General features: G+C 38.9%; 1 protein-coding gene across 1 annotated transcript in view; it reads left to right on the top strand.

Moving 5' to 3' along the window:
- CCN6 (cellular communication network factor 6) overlaps positions 1-17,773 on the top strand; it is a 30,340-nt gene that overhangs the window by 11,108 nt on the left and 1,459 nt on the right. The window contains exons 2-4 of the mRNA XM_063441286.1: positions 4,983-5,274; positions 6,207-6,446; positions 16,258-16,451. Of these exons, the coding sequence (XP_063297356.1) occupies positions 4,983-5,274; positions 6,207-6,446; positions 16,258-16,451 (726 nt within the window). The remainder of the gene's footprint in view (positions 1-4,982; positions 5,275-6,206; positions 6,447-16,257; positions 16,452-17,773) is intronic.

Raw genomic sequence — 17,773 nt, 5'->3', positions numbered from 1 at the left:
TAAATTCCCTTTACTTTCGGCATGGGTTGTCAGGCAGGTCCCGCTAATTGTAATTAATTAGGATACCTAATTATGTAAAATTATTACATAAATATATGTGTAGAATTAATATATGTATATATATACATATGTGTATATATACGTATATATATATAAAAAAATTTTTTATAGTTTTATTTATATATAGGTATATATATAGTGATATATACGTATATATTTATGTATATAGATATATATATTATTTCGTTATAAGTGTATTTTGATATAAATATATATATATATTAATATCACAATACAGTTAGAACGAAATAAAACACATCTATATATTTTTTAATATTTTATTTTTAATTATTATTTTTCTTTTTTTTTACGTATTTACATATTTTTTTTATATTATTTATAAATATATATAGAACAATATTGATATATATATTTAATCAGTATCAGTCTACGTATAATTTGATATTAATATATATATATATATATATATATATATATATAATTATATATATATTAATATTAAAATAGACCTAGACGGTATATGTGTGTGTGTGTATATGTGTATATATATACTTAGATCATATATATTTAATATATATATATATATATATGATCTAAGTATATAATTTATTTTTTTTACACTGTTTTAACATTTTTTTATTTGATTTTCAGCCAGCAGGGGGACCAACTGTCATTACAGTTAGTCCCCCTGCTGGCAATGCAGCAGGCAGCTAACCCGGCCATGTGATTGTGAGGTCCTCGCAAGGACCTCACTCTCACATGGCCGGGAGGGCTCCTGGAGGGCGGACGTGCCGCGGGGGGCTCCCTGGGAGTCCCCCCAACCGCGATCGCTGGGTGGGATCGCCGGCGACCGGGTAAGTTACAAAAAACCGGAGGGCCTACTATTACGCCCTGCGGCGTTTAGAGCCGCTTTTAAAAGGACGTAATAGTACGCCCTCCGGTCATAAGGGGTTAAATTTGTTAAACAGTACCATGCTCCATTTTGGAAATTCAGGTCTCCTTTCCTGGGAGAGGCACTCAGACAGGTTCAGAAACACCTGCAATCCATCTGAAGTGGTAAAATGTGTTAATTGCTTATCCTGAAACACCTGTGGGAGAAGGAATCTAATACAAAGCCAAAAAGCAGCGTATTTCAGCGGCAAAATGGGGATTTGATCAATTGACAGCCTAAACTGTTTAAACTATAGGCTTCCATCTGTACCCCATATGCCATCCATCATCACCAGTGGGAGGAGGTTTAACCAACCCCATACAAGGTGGAACACATAGAAAAGGAATACCCAGGTAGTCACCTTATGGAAGTGCTGTTTACTGGGTCTTCAGGGATAAAGGCTTAGACTCGGCTGGCCTCATGTATGCAGTGGACAGCTGTCATCCCCTCAGGGAGAGAGATAGGCCAGACTCCTGATTGCTGAAGGAGGTACCCAGGCTGGCAACTCTTATAGCAACTCTTATAGATGTGCTGTTTGCTCAGCTGGGCCTCATGTATGCAGTGGACTGCTGTCATCACTTCAGAGAGAAAAAGAGAGAGAGAGGTCAGACCCCTGGTTTCTGAAGTAGGTACGCAGGCTGGCAATTCTTACAGATGTGCTGTTTGCTGGGTCTTCAGGGATAAGAGGCTGAACCCTGGCCTGGCTTCATGTAGGCAGTATATCACATTCATCCCCTGACAGGGTACCCAAGCTGGCCTGTTGCTGGGTCTTCAGAGATAAGAGGCTGAACCCAGGCCTGGTTTCCTGTAGGCAGTATATCACATTCATCCCCTGACAGGGTACCCAAGCTGGCCTGTTGCTGGGTCTTCAGGGATAAGAGGCTGAACCCTGGCATGCAGTGGACCATTTTCATCCCTTAAGGGAGAGGTTGGGTCCGACCCCCGGTCACTAAAGGGGGTACCCAGGTTTGCAGTATTAACAATAGTGCGTTGCTGGGTCTTCAGGGCTTAGAGGCTGAACCCCGGCATGGCTACAAAAATATTGCCTGGTGAGCATAAAAGAAAAATTCTAGACCTGCATAAACAGACTCCTTCCAAACTGCTGTGAAGGACAGGAAAAAAGACTGCCTGATGGGAAGGGGGAGGATCTATTTATACCAGTTTCAGAGTTCTGTTTCCTGTCCTTTCTGCTGTGAGGGGAGGAGCTACCCATGAGTAAATGCTGCCATGAATAATGTCAGGAAAAGTAATTTAGGTGACTATAGTGCTCCTTTAACTTGCTTAATAAGTTTTTATCTCCTGCTCTGTAAACTATAGGCCAGTAAGCCTTACTTCATTAGTGGGGAAAGTCAAGGAAACCATGTTAAAGGATAGGATTGTTGAACATCTAAAAACACATGAATATCAAGATCAGAGACAACATGGGTTTACTTCATGGAGATCATGCCAAACGAATCTTATTGATTTATTTGATTGGGTAACTTAAATAATAGATCAGGGTGGTGCAGTAGACATTGCTTACCTAGATTTCAGTAAGGCTTTTGAACTGTTGCACATATAAGGCTTATCAATAAACTGCAATCTTTAAGTTTGGATTCCAATATTGTTTAATGGGTTAGGCAGTGGCTGAATGACAGGCAACAGAGGGTTGTAGTCAATGAAGTATATTTGAAGCAAGGTCTAGTTACCAGTGGGGTACCTCAGGGATCTGTACTTGGACCCATTCTTTTTAATATTTTTATTAGTGATATTGCAGAAGGTCTTGATGGTAAGGTATAGAAAAAAGTATAGGGTCGCACTCGGTCACAACAATTAAACACAGGGTGCTACTGAGCATAGGTCAGCAAAGAACCCCAAGGAATATATGCAAATAGAAAAAAATCCCAGGCACTCACTGATAAAGCTTGATAAAGACCTGAATAGGTCGAAAGTTGCAATAAATCTGCCAGGAGACAATCACAGTGAGTGCCTGGGATTTTTTCTATTTGATGGTAAGGTATGTCTTTTTGCTGATGATACTAAAATTTGCAACAGGGTTGATGTTCCAGGAGCGATAAGCCAAAGGGCAAATGATTTAGGTAAACTAGAAAAATGGTCAGAGCTGTGGCAACTGACATTTAATGTGGATAAGTGCAAGATAATGCACCTTGGACGTAAAAACCCAAGGGCAGTCTATAGAATATTTTATACCCACCTAACCTCAACATCTGAGGAAAAAGGGATTTAGGAGTAATTATTTCAGATGACTTAAAGGTAGGCATACAATGTAATAGAGCAGCAGTAAATGCTATCAGAATGCTTGGTTGTATAGGGAGAGGTATTAGCAGTAGAAAGAGGGAAATGCTCATGCCCTTGTACAGAACACTGGTGAGGCCTCACTTGGAGTATTGTACACAGTACTGGAGACCGTATCTTCAGAAGGATATTGATACCTTAGAGAGAGTTCAGAGAAGGGCTACTAAACTGGTTAATGGATTGCAGGATAAAACTTACCAGGAAAGGTTAAAGGATCTTAACATGTATAGCTTGGAGGAAAGACGAGACAGGATATAATAGAAACATTTTAAATACATAAAGGGAATCAACACAGTAAAGGAGGAGACTATATTTAAAAGAAGAAAAACTACCACAATAAGAGGATACAGTCTTAAATTAGAGGGGCAAAGGTTTAAAAATAATATCAGGAAGTATTACTTTACTGAGAGGGTAGTGGATGCATGGAATAGCTCAATTAAGTTGTTATTGAGGCAAGAGTGTCCTGGTATCTTCTTACCTTCAAATGTTAAACAATATGGAAATGGTTTAACTCCAGAAATTGAAGCTCCAGCGCCCAGTATCCAGGGCCAGATTAAGAGCCCAGTGGGCCTGGTGCTGACAATTATGAGGGGCCTATTTACAGGATCTTAGGGACCAAAAACACTAAAACAATCATACCTCCCAAGCATCGTGTATTTGATGGAGATGGTGTTAAAGGGAAACTCAAAGGATGCAGCTATACGAAAACACATACTACTTGCTAATCTCTCTCTAATTTATGCTTTCATCTTTCAAGTAAATCCATACCCCCTAACAGCAGTGTCCAGTGAAGCAGAGAGTCAATGGGCAGGGTAAAAGGGTGGGCCACTGGCGCGAATCACGTGACCAGACCTGCCCAAAAAGGGGACATGTCTGTCCAAAGAATTGGAAGGCCAGCCTGGCATGAATTCATTAGTACAAACCAGAATATAGGTCGCGCTAAAGCTGTAATAAAACAGTAAAAACAATGCGTACTTACATAAAATTAATAAAAAAGGAATAATATCCTGATAAAAAGTGTAAGAGATAATAGTCCAAGTTTGATTGAAGAGATAAGTAGAATCAATAGACCTTGTAGAATCTGAGGAAGTCAGGTATCCAGATGATGTGGAAACATGCAGATTGAAGAGAGAGATTCCAAAAGTGTGAAACTGTAATAGGACGATAACAGTGGTGGTAATATCAGCCCATCTTACTCACCTATTTCATAGCTTTGGCCAGCTCAGGAGTGTGTAGCATTCAGTGGCGTTGATCCCCCACTGGTAGGATATAGGTGTTGGTAGGTACAGGTCCTCGGTATAGAGAGAGAAATAAAAACAAATAGTACTCTATGTATATGGCAATAACAGATAGGTATATAAAAGGTATAATACTCACATATAAGTGAGCAGGAATATACTGCTCACTATATTGGCGAAGGTGGTATGATCCCCACCTAGGATTCTTGAGTGAGTGAATAATCCAAAGTTTGCAATGGCCAGGTAAGAGTTAAATAAAATGTTAACAAATAATTAAAATTCTATTGTATAAAAAAAATATGGGAGCTCTGTAATTGAGATGATCTCTTTGAAGGAAACATAAATGGACCAAGATATCATATTTGAGATATCACAATTTTTCCAGAGTAAGGGTCATTATAAAAGTATATGTAACATATCCGATTTTTGTTAGGAGTTTGCGTATTACTCTTGAAAATCATGTTCACATGTTCATGTTTCAAAAAATTTCTTTTAAGTTTCTCTGCAGTCCTGGAGAGACTGAGAACACTGTACTCATGGCTGGGGGAAAAGTAGCAGGTGCAGAAGTCATGGACCGCAGAGTGTTCTGTCAATGGCCGTGTAAATGTTCACATGAACGCACATGCCCGAGAGGAGTAAGCTTAGTGAAGGATGGCTGTGGATGCTGCAAAATTTGTGCAAAACAGCTAGGCGAAAGCTGTAATGAGGGAGATGTATGTGATCATCATAGAGGCCTATATTGTGATTATTCCGCTGACGCACCCAAGTTTGAAGTCGGAATTTGTAAATGTAAGTTGCTTTTATACTATTTTTCTTTCTATTTGTTGACAAATATTAATATGTTTTATGTTATGTTTGTGTTAAGTTCTTAGTTGTATTTATAGACATTAGATGCCATTTTAATTTGATTCTATAGTTGTTCTATACAACTTAACATTCAACATGCAGTATTCTATAATAAAACTAGATTTGATCTTTTTTTTTTCTCTTTTTGTTGGACATTTTTTTTCATATATTATATTATATCAAAGATATCAAACATCAAATGGCAATATTCAATTAATAGACCAGAATGATACCAATATTATTATTTGTTTAAATCTTCTTCAACATCTATTTGAAATAATTTAATGTATTTAATAATTGAATACATTGTATCGCATTTGTCAAATAAAGAAATACTAAATTACTCAACAAACCGTAAAAACAGGACTACACAAATTAAAATACAAAAATAATGTTAAAAAATGAGAATGGACAGTTCACAGTAGCTTGCTTTGAGACTTGGTATTTTTGTAGTACAGTAGTCTCAAATTATTGTACAGCTCGAGGGAATATGTCAGTGTTTTAAATACAACAAGAATTAAAAAAAATAATAATTCTGCTTATTTTTACCATCCCATTAATATATCACATATCATGTAAAATGTTTGGCTACGTGTTAAATACAAGAAGTTATTTATTTCATTTTTTACGATATGAATAATGGTTAATTGTAGATAGGTGAATTCTGATATCTTAATATTAATTAAGAGAGTCATTAAATGCCAGGATCCACCTATTTATTTAATAATTATACAGAAATATCAAAACATTATGATATGCTGTTTCAAAGACTGCTGACCAAGATGGATTACTTACTCTTGTTTAAACTTCAACTATAGAACACAATGTATGAAAAAGTGCCTAACATAACATTTTTGCCTATTATTATCTTCAAGATCTGCTAGCTGTCGGATGTGTACTTAATGGGGTGCTCTACCAAAATGGCCAGACTTTCCAACCAAGCCCCCTTTATATATGTCTTTGTATAAGTGACACTATTGGATGCACTCCCTTGCTCATGTCAAAACAAGGGGGAAGTCAATGCGTGGAGTCTACAGGTCTAATTAAAAAGTCAGAACAATCAAGCTGTGCTCTAGAAAAGGTCCAACAGGTAACAGACTCCAAATTCGTACCAGGTATGTCTAAACAATTAGCAGTTTAAATATAATTTTGATTATTTTAATGGCAAAGAACAATCAGTAAAACGATAAGAAGCATTTGAAGGACAACAAATATAATCTACCCAACTCATTCACAATCAGTCATGATCTTTTCCCCATATTTTTGTTATCAACCCTCCATGTTCACGTAACTCATCCACACTGGCAAACCTGCATATATCGTTGTATGCAGACATTTTTAAGCAGAGTAACACAATAATACATTAGCCATTACCTGCCCACGGCACAGTGGAAAAATGAATACTGGTGGAGACCAAAATTGAAACCAATGTTTCATTCTATACGGATTTTGTCAAAGTTATTTTTGTTGGTTGCTTGCTATATATTTTTAGTACTTAGTCATCACTGTTTAAAACTGATTTACTGCAGCAATGTTTATTTAGATCAACATTTAAGATTTAGATTATCTTAGTTGTTTAGCACTAAATGCTTTCACTTTAATCTACGTGCTGTCAAAACATAACCATATCTCAGAGATGTCAACATAGAATCAAAGGAATGTCCTTGTTGATTGCACAGCATTTTGTGTGTTACCCCATGATTACGCTCTATATATGGTCCAGTGTACCAAAAAATGAATAATAAAAAATATATATATATATTTATTTTTTATTATATTTCACATATGATTAGGTGACATATATGTTATAAAAAATAATGGAGTATTGCTTCTGGATTATTGAAATACTATAGAGAATAATAAATTCTTGCTTGAGGCCCAAAATACTTGAAAATGAATTTTCTATAATAGCAGTGGAGGGGGTCCTACAATATAATATGAAAATCTCATGACATGCTGCCAAATATTTTAAGTAGAACTGTCACAAGCAGGGCATTTATAGTAACTATGGCTTGTGTTTTTTATTTTACTTTTTTAAAATTATTATTTTAGATTTTTTTACAATAAAGGCAATGCTTTGAAGGCACCGGCTGGCGTATGGCAGTGTGAAAACCCCTCATATTGCAATGCATCCATTAAGTAACACAGGCAGAATTTGTGAGAAATCATGGGTTTGCAGGACATTATGGAAGAAAATCACATATGCATTTTTTTGGTGCATCATGGGAAGATGGCAGTTTCAGCGTCAGGAAGTGCTGTGGAGAACAGTGTGTTATATAATTACCTCAGCCGTCATCAAAGTGACAGATGACTTTTAAGTTTTTCTTGTAAAATAGCACGCCTCCCAATTTTTCTATTTTGGTGGGACATTCAAGATTTTCGGGTCCTGTATAACCTACTGTCCCGTGTTTTGGAAAACCAGGGAACTGTCCCCAACAATCATAGCATGAACACATCTTTTGACACTGCAGGGAGCACTGATATAGTCTCCAGCCTCCAGGTTTTTTACTTTTGTGCAGGCTGAGGGTTGCAACGCTAAACAGATACTTACTATAAGTGCAATGAATAATTTATTAGACATCATATACCTGAAATCCCATGAAAAGTAACCTTTACGACTTTCATGATGCAGTGGGATTTGTATAAATCCTTGTCATGGGGGACTTCTTTCATATCTAATACTCTAATACCTTATGCATGAAGGAGATGTTTTGAAAACACCTGTGGGTTTGTTTAGCAATGAGTATGCATCCAGTTGCTAATTCTACTCCTTATACCAAAGAACTTTGAAAATATATAAGGGGAATAGTTCATGTTTTTTTTCCATAATAAACTTGTTCTCCTCATTTTGTAATTTACAGTGTATTATTTTCTTCAATGGGTCCCATTTTTGAGGTTTGAGAATTGTATGAGATAAAAACTTCTAAAGTAAATTAATATCTGATGGAAATTAAACAATTTTGTCCATGCAGGATGTGTCAGTCACAGCCAGAGGGCGGGAGGTAGCGGTGGCTAGGGATGCATACATGGAAACAAAAGTGATTAAACTTTTAATTATTGAGCAGGGAGACAGCAGGGGCATGATCTATACACTCAAACTGGTTAATTAAGTTAAAGTTGTTTTAATGCCTATAGTATCCCTTTAATATTCTGGCTGAACTTTACAGAGCCTAGAAACAAGGATATTGAGGTTAAAATGACCCATTGTTGAAAAGAACGGAAACAGAAAAAGGAGAATAATTTTATAATGAAAATATTAAACAAAAAATATAAGGCTAATCTGCTTTAAGATTAGGGGACTGAGAATTATGGGCATAATGTCCTTATGAATATTATGGGAATGCATACTTTGATATTCTTGTTCTGCCAAGCTTTTTTCTAGTGCTTATAATAATCAATCTTTTGCTCTGTATTCCAAGTGCAAAAATAGATTGCTTTTATTATCTGATGCATTGTATAATGTACTATATTTCAAAACCATTGCTTTGCCTTTACTCCCCTTACATTTTAAAACATCACATAATTCTGAGATAACCAAAATTCTAACCTGCTTTTATTTATTGCAGATGTATGCTGATCTTTTAACCTGCTTCCCGCTCTGACATCTTTAAATCAATGCCTGCCTTCCAGGTACCCTTTAAGATCCAGCCTGATATCATTTTGTGAACCCTTAAAGATATGTTCAGTTGAATTACAGATATTTTTTTTTCCAATCATGGATCACAATGAAAGCTGCTGATTACATAATGTACCTGCTTAAGGAGTGAAATTACTGCAACACTTTTAAACCCTATAAGGTCGTTGATGACCCATTTTTAGGTTGATGGATATCTACAAGGCTCTGATCGGATCCATCTATGTATATGTCTGCTGCTTAATTTCTTATTTTTACAAAGCAAATCCCAGGGTGCCAATGAAGCCATTTGGGTTTTCTGAATCTGAATGCAGCAGGATTGAACAACCTTAGAAAAATAGATTTAACTGAGCTATACCTGATCTGTGTTGCCCTGAACACATGGCGGTGATGTAAACAGGCGTTTCTGTCCAAAAAAAAGCAAAAATTGCAAAAAAATGAGCTTCTATGATTGTGTGACAGCTACTCCTAGAGAAATATGTGGTCTATTATTATCATATTGGCTTTTGTTTCAAGCACTTAATTTCCTAGACTGCACCCTCACTATAACGAAAACCCTTGAGATTAAGACTACCCTCTTCCGTAAGCCCACGTCAACAAACAACATGTTGAGGTGGGAGAGTTACCACCCAGTCCCCCTCAAAAGGGGTATCCCAGTAGGGCAATATTTGAGGCTTAGAAGGAATTGCTCATCGACTGAGGATTTCAAGACAAAAGCAAAAGAACTAAGACAAAGGTTTAGAGAAAGAGGATACCCAATCAGATGCCTGAAACAAGCATACCAAAGGGCACTTGATAGTGACCGGGAGACCCTGTTACAAAACAACAAACCAGACACGGACAAACAAATCAGATGTATAGCCAACTATGACGCAGGCTGGGAGGAAGCGAAAAGTATTCTAAATCGATTCTGGCCATTACTGACACAAGACCCTCACCTGAAGGATACCATTTCCTCTAGAGTATCGGTCACAGCCAGAAGAGGGAAAAATATAAAAGATATATTAGTACCCAGTCACCTGTCTATGTCTAAGACTACATCAAAAAACTGGATTACGGTACAAGGTACATACCAGTGTGGGAGATGTGTAGCATGCATTTTTATTGCCAAAGGATCTAAGACAATTACAGACTCGGCAGATACCACTACATTCCCCATAAAGCAGTTTTTTAACTGCAATACATCTGGTATAGTATATCTATTGACGTGTAAGTGTGGTTTAAAGTATGTTGGAAAAACCATACGTCCTTTTAAAAAACGAATTATGGAACATGTCCATTCAGTTACATCACACAGAGACACACCAGTCGCAAGACACATTAGGTCCCAACACAGTGATACACCCCGCTGCATTAAATTTGCGGGCATCGAGAAGATCCAGATGGGCAAGAGAGGTGGAGACCTAGATCAGACCCTCAAAAGAAGGGAATGTTACTGGATCCACAAACTAGACACCCTATCGCCTAAAGGACTCAATGAAGGGTTTACATTCACCCCTTTCATTGGTTAAGGAATTCCATAATTGTAAATATGTAAATATGTATATGTAAGAGACAGTCTACCTGGGACGCAATTTTCTAAACCTACACCATAAATGTATTAAGGATATAAACATCTACATAGACTAACACTTAATGTGACACTTCGTTATGACACTGACTCTATGGTTTACCTACAAACGGTACATGCACTGTACAGCTTATAAAGCCCAGACATAATAGAGGCAGTGTTTTACTCCATTTATTTGATAATGAAGGATTAAATGGGAGCATATAAGTAATAGTATATAGACTTAATGTTGGCTCCCTAAAAAAATCCTTCCCTTTCTTCTTCTCCCCTTTTTGATTTTCTTCGGGGGTGAGGTTGTATCTCTTCGAATGGCTATAAACAATATCCTATTTTTTTAGGCTATAAGACGTACCAGTCTTTGCAAATAGTTTAATATAGGACTGACACGACACCCGTTTCTCTCTCTAAAAAAGTACATTGTGGTACCCCAAGGTCTCGGCAAGGGATGTTGGACATCACCCGTCCTCTGACCATTATCGTTAACAAGCTCCAGTAATCATCATAGCGCATATCATCGGGATACGAGTATGCTCCATACACATACTCACTTGCAAAACACGCCCCCGAAATGACGTGGAGGGGCGTTTCTAAGCGGCAGTATCCGCCCATTCTGGATTTTGGCGCGCGAGGCATGAACGAGAGGTATTCAGGGATTGGTTACCAATCCTAGGTAACATGATATAAAAGAAGAGCCAGTGCCAGTGTCACATTCACCTTTGAGAAAGGCGCTTGCATAGCGCCGAAACGTGCGTTAGGTTATGCTTTTAGTTTAATTTTTCACCAAACACTTTGTGTGTTCACTGGGTGGGGGGAGATCTTTGAGATATATAGGAGGTTCATATAGGAGCTTTGTTTTTTCTGCAAATTGGAGTCTTTCTAAGTTTGAGCAGTCAGTACAGAATGTTACTCTTTATCTAGCTATTCCTGCAACAGTGTGTAACAGTATGAGAAGCAGTTAACCTGGCATTTAGCGTCAGGGACGGTTGCTTTAGAGACTAGGCTACAGAATTCTTTAAACAAGTTGTTCATATTGTTAGTTAGTACGACTTATAGACCCTGTATACCTGTCTCACAGCATCTACTGACCAATTACAGTGTACTGCCGCATACCTACACTGCTCTGCCAATAGCATCTTTAATAAGAGTATTTCTGTTCTAAGCTTGTTTTAGATAGGATCTAAAGGGTCTGCCCGTACAGAACTGACATTTTTGTCAGGATTCAGTTGTCTCCACGACGGCAACACCAAATCCTATCACTCTAAGCGACTCATTAACAGTCTCATTAATGGGGGAATCGTGATAGACACTGGATTTAAGGCTTTATCTATAGACTTCTCGTAATTGTCTTATACTGACTGACATTACGTTTTAGACGGTCTCGATTAGCAAGTCCTTAGTGTTTAATTTCTTTTCCCTCTAAATAGAATGGTCTGGATACTACCTTGCTAAAGCCCATTACTTACAGATAGGTTTTCAGTACCTCTGGGACACAGTTGACAATTGGGTTTCAACGCTCAAGTGCCTCATTGTATGTATCCCTTTACCTATCGTATATACTTAGCAACGGCTCTATTCATAAGGGACACTGTCTATCCCCATTCTATATAGGATCTCTATACTATGATTATTTCACATCAGTTACCTCTTATGCAGTTCATAGTTGAACTCTAGGGATCCGAGGATGTTATTACGAACTATTTTATTATCCACTCCTATCTCATATTGATACAGGTTCATCTCCCCCTTTATTTATTAGATGTGATAGTTAGTTATAAGTTTCCTTTATTTTTTGAGGGGAATTTATACCCTACAATAAAGGTGTTTTTTATTTTTCTGTCCATCAAGGGTAGACTCACAGAATCTTTATGGGTGTTCATGTGCTGATTTGGGCCTTGATCACCACCAGTCTACTTAGTGGATTTTGTTTTAACCTAAAATAGGTCTAGAAATTTTAGTAATGATATACCACTACATTTATCCTCCTAGTGTGTCTGCAATTAACATTGCCAATAGTAGAGTGAGAGTGGGATATTGCATTGAGAATAAATAACAAAATATTCTAGCATGTTAGTCAAAAATATGACCAACTAGCCTAGCCTAATTCTCTCTTACAGTACACCTTTAGATTCAAATATTCTGCATTGTATTGTATTCTCATATTTTCCAATAAAATGTTATATAAATAAAAATAATATATGACCAGACACACATCAGGCTTAATGTTAGGAAATGCACATACCATGAGTGGGAATTAAAGATTGTAAATTATTATTATTATTATTGTTTTTTATAAAGCGCCAACTAATTCGGCAGGGCTTTACAATATTATGAAAGAGGGGACATTTACAATAAATGAGACCATTAAACAGTGACACAGGAACAATAGGTAGATTAGGGCCTTGCTCAAACGAGCTTACAGTCTAGAGGAGGTGGGGTACGAATACACAACAGGGCAGCAAGGGTGACAGCCACCAAAAAAAGGTGGAAAAGTAGCCTAGCTGGATGTGAGAGTGGAGTGTGGCTCTTAAAGGACCACTCTAGGCACCCAGACCACTTCAGCTTAATGAAGTGGTCTGGGTGCCAGGTCCAGCTAGGGCTAACCCATTTTTTTTATAAACATAGCAGTTTCAGAGAAACTGCTATGTTTATAAATTGGTTAAGCCTTCCCCCAAATCCTCTAGTGGCTGTCTCACTGTCAGCCGCTAGAGGCGCTTGCGTAATTCTCACTGTGAAAATCACAGTGAGAGCACGTAAGCGTCCATAGGAAAGCATTATAAATGCTTTCCTATGCGACCAGCTGAATGCGCGCGCAGCTCTTGCCGCGCGTGCGCATTCAGCCGACGGGGCGGAACGGAGGAGGATCGGAGGCAGAGAGCTCCCCGCCCAGCGCTGGAAAATGTAAGTTTTACCCCTTTTCCCCTTTCCAGAGCCAGGCGGGTGGGGGACCCTGAGGGTGGGGGCACCCTCAGGGCACTATAGTGCCAGGAAAACGAGTATGTTTTCCTGGCACTATAGTGGTCCTTTAAGGAGAGCAAGAGACAGATATGGATAGGTATAGATAAGTTACTCTGGAAGTCCATAGGCATTTCTGAACAGATGTGTTTTGAGGGACTTTTTAAACAATTGAAGACTAGGGGAGAGTCTGATTGGGGTAGGCAGGCTGTTGCAAAGGAAGGGAGCTGCCCGCAAGAAGTCCTGCAAGCGCAAGTTAGCAGTAAGGGTGCGAGCAGTGGACAGGAGAAGACACCAGAAGAGCAGAGAAACCAAGAAGGGGCATATCTATGAGTCAGTGAAGAAATATAAGAGGGGCTAGAGTTGGTTAGGGCTTTATAGGTAAGGGCTAGTAATTTTGAATTGACATGTATAGGATACAGGAAGCCAGTGTAAGGATCAACAGAGGGCCGAGGTATGGGAGGAGCGACAGGTGAGAAAGATCAGCCTGGCGGCAGAATTCATTACAGATTGTAGCAGGACAGTTCGGCTTCTGGGGAGACCAACTAGGAGAGAATTACAGTAATCCATGTAAGAGATTACCAGAGCATGAACAAGCTCCTTGACAGCATCTTGTGTGAGAAAGGGGCGGATGCGGGCGATGTTTTTAAGGTGGAATAGACAGGTTTTAGCAACAGTCTGTAAATGAGACGCAAAGGTGAGGCCAGGTTCAAAGATAACACCAAGACAACTAGCTTGCAAGGATGGACATCAACTTGCAGGGAAAGCAAAGGAGGAGGATCAGCATTATGAGGGGGGGGGGAAATAATAGCTCAGTTTTAGAGAGATTGAGTTCAGAAGCAGGAGGACATCCAGTCAGAGATTGAAGAAAGGAAAGCAGTGACATGTTGTAGGACCACGGGGGAGAGATCAGGGGAGGTAAGATATCTGGGTGTCATCGACATACAGGTGGTAGCAGAGAGGCAGTATAAAGAGAGAACAGAAAGGGACCAAGAACAGATCCTTGGGGGACTCCAACCAAGACAGGGCGAGAGGAGGAGGTGTCATTGCAAAAGGAGACACTGTACTAACATTGGGAGAGATAGGAGGAAAACAATGAGAGGACAGTGTCACAGAGATCGAGAGATTGAAGAGTTTGGAGAAGGAGGACATGATCAATAGTGTCAAAGGCGGCAGAGAGGTCAAGAAGAATTACTATGGAGTAGTGGCCTTTGGATTTAGCTGTAATTAGGTAATTTGTAACTTTAATAAGAGCAGTCACAGTAGAGTGGAGGGGGCGCAAGCCAAATTGAAGAGGATTGAGGAGGGAGTTGGAATTTAGGAAGTGAGTCATAAGAGTAAAGGCAAGTCTTTCTAGAAGCTTTGAGGAAAAAGGAAGCAGGGATATGGGACGATAGTTGGAAGGGGAAGACGGGTCTAGGGATTTTTTAGTATTGGTATGAGAGTAGAATGCTTAAGGGGAGCAGGGACAACACCAGATGAAAGAGAACAGTTTAGGATGTGTGTTAGGGATGGTACAAGAAAGGGGGAGAGAGATCTGATAAGGTGGGATGGTACTGGATCAAGTGGACAGGTGGTGAGACGATAGGAGAGGAGAAGCGCAACCACCTCCTGTTCTGTAGCTGGGCAGAAGGCCTGTAGGGTAGGAAAGGTACAGTCCAGGTGTGGTTGCGAGAGGGAGGAGCAAACGGGGGGAGAATTCTTTCATTAGCTGTTTAATCTTGTCGGCAAAGTAGCATGCAAGGCTATTGGCTGAAAGGTTAGTTTAGGGGGTGGCTTGAGGTGGGTGAAGGAGAGGGTTGAAGGTGTTAAAGAGACGCCTGGGATTGCGTGAACTTGAACTAGCGAGAGAGGAAAAGTAAGATTGTTTAACAAGGGTGACTGCTATATAAACACAATATTAATTTATAATGGAGGAAGTTTGAGAAGGTGCAGGACTTCCTGCAGCAGCTTTCAGCTGAATGGGAGCATCTCTGCAGGTAGAAGGGTCGACTTAGTGTGCCATGGTTGGAGGCGCGTCTTCTTTGAGGTGCATGTTTGGAGCGGGGCTGCAGCATCTAGGGCAAAGGTGAGGGTATCATTATATGAAGAGATAGCCAGAGAAGGACAGGAGAAGGTAGGTATCGATGAGAGTTTGGAATGGAGATCAGCTGAGAGTTGCTGGAGGTCAAGAGAATTCAGGTCCCTTCTGAGTTGAGTGGAGTTAGAGTGAGGCTGTTGGGTGAGGGGTCTCTCAAGATCAAATGATAAGCGGTTGTGATCTGAGAGAGGAAATGGCGTGTTGTTGAGCTTAGAGATAGTGCATGCATTAGAAAATAGGAAGTTCCACAAATGTGCTGATTTTCTCTACCGATGGGAAAAGCTGGCATTACTACACAAGAAGTTCAAGTGCTTGGCTTGTAGAAAACATGTATTTGGAAAACACGTAACATACTGAATTATATTTTCATACTCATTTATTGAATCATAGATTTCAGTGAATTCTATGGATTTGTTCAAGTTATTCAATATTATTTGCTATGTTGTAGAACCAAAATTAGGACAAAAAAAGGTGATGGCTTTGGTCCACAAAAATGGATGGAACGAATAAGCATGCAGACATTAGATTCAATGCCTTCTCTAATCTAAGTAAAAAGTCGTCAACAAAGTACAACGGTGTAATATGTGTTCTAAAGGAACCCCTCATATGTACCTACAAACAGTTGAGTCTTTAAGCTTGCCACATGACTTCACTCTATTTCTTATAATTAAATGGTACCCTGTGTTCCAGTTTATAAGGTTTTGCCTCTCGTGTGGAAAAGAAAATGCCTGGTTCAAGCAACTCAATGGAGTCCTTGTTCAAAAACGTGTGACATGGGCATGTCAATCAGAGTAACTAACGAGAATAGCAAATGTGAATTAAGGAAGGACAGAAGGCTGTGCTACCTTCGCCCATGTAATTCTACCCTACTCAACAGCATTGAGGTAATTTGATAGCTTTGATATCATTTGTACGTTTTTGAAAAATATATATTGCTAACAAATACCCAAGGATGTGTGTTAATTTAAAAGAATGTTAGAGTGACTTGACATTCAATCAGCAAAATGTATTTCAACAAAATCACAAGAGTTTAAAAATATATTTACCAGAATTTGGTTAGCACAAAGTACAGATGAATTTATATTAGATTTAAAGTGACAGTTTTATGACATGTTGACTGTAAAATAAAGCAAACAAATGCTTCTAATTACCATGTACTCTATGTGATCCCCTATGTGAATACCATAAAGTAAAAACGTACAAAATATTGTTGACTAGTGCATTTCTAAAACAAACTTTACCTACTTGAAACGAAAGCTGATATACAGAAGTTTATATTCTGTAAAAATAGAAAATAAATCACAACAATGTGTACTGTAGAGAAAACCCTCTATGTTAATTTGTTTGTCCTCACAGAGTACAGTGCATCAAATGATCATTTATATGATGTAGTCTGGGCCCCTTCAGTGGTCCTTTAAAACATGCTTTTATTCCTATCTAAATAAAATGCATTTACAAGATAAAATCACATAGCACTCATATCACAGTAGTGTTGCAAGTCCCCCATGTGTCTAATACAAATGTGGTGTACCACTAAAAAGAATTCTTAACTCTGTCCCTGTTAACAAGAATACAAACGTCTCTCTTGCACCACAAAAGGGGTCCTGTCTTATTCCAGAAAATATTCTATTAGTTTGTACTTGAGCGTATAGAATTGTGTATAAAGAGCATATAGGTTTAGATATATACAGGTCAAACCTTGTGTCGAAGAGCTGCCAACATAATGCCCCTGTAAACACGTTATCTACCCCCTGCAGCCCCTCTATCCCCGTAAACACATTTTCTACCCACTGCAGCCCCTCTACCAACTACAGCCCATATACCCCCCTAAACCCACTGCAGCCCCTCTACATCCTACATCCCCTCAACCCTCTAAAGCCCCTCTACCTCCTGCAGCCCATGGACCTCCTACACCCATGGGACCATAAATTGGTTCCCCATGTCATTATAACGGGTCACCCTTGTTTGGAAAAGGCACATCATATTCAGGCCACAGGCTATTCCCACAATAATAATTCACTCTAGCAACTCTATGCTGCAAAGAAATATATTTGTTCTCTGAGCTAACTTTTATGAGGAAGGCCTCTGCTAAGTGCTAACAAAGGCCAAGAAATACTGCACTAGAGGATCGCCCCAAAAAATGTTTTCGGAGTTAATCTATTAGGGTTTTTTCCATATGCATTGCACAGTATGTTAGTTTGGTAAC

Source organism: Pelobates fuscus, chromosome 2, assembly GCF_036172605.1.
Source record: "Pelobates fuscus isolate aPelFus1 chromosome 2, aPelFus1.pri, whole genome shotgun sequence".
Taxonomy (NCBI): domain Eukaryota; kingdom Metazoa; phylum Chordata; class Amphibia; order Anura; family Pelobatidae; genus Pelobates; species Pelobates fuscus.
This window is presented reverse-complemented; position numbering and strand designations above follow the sequence as displayed.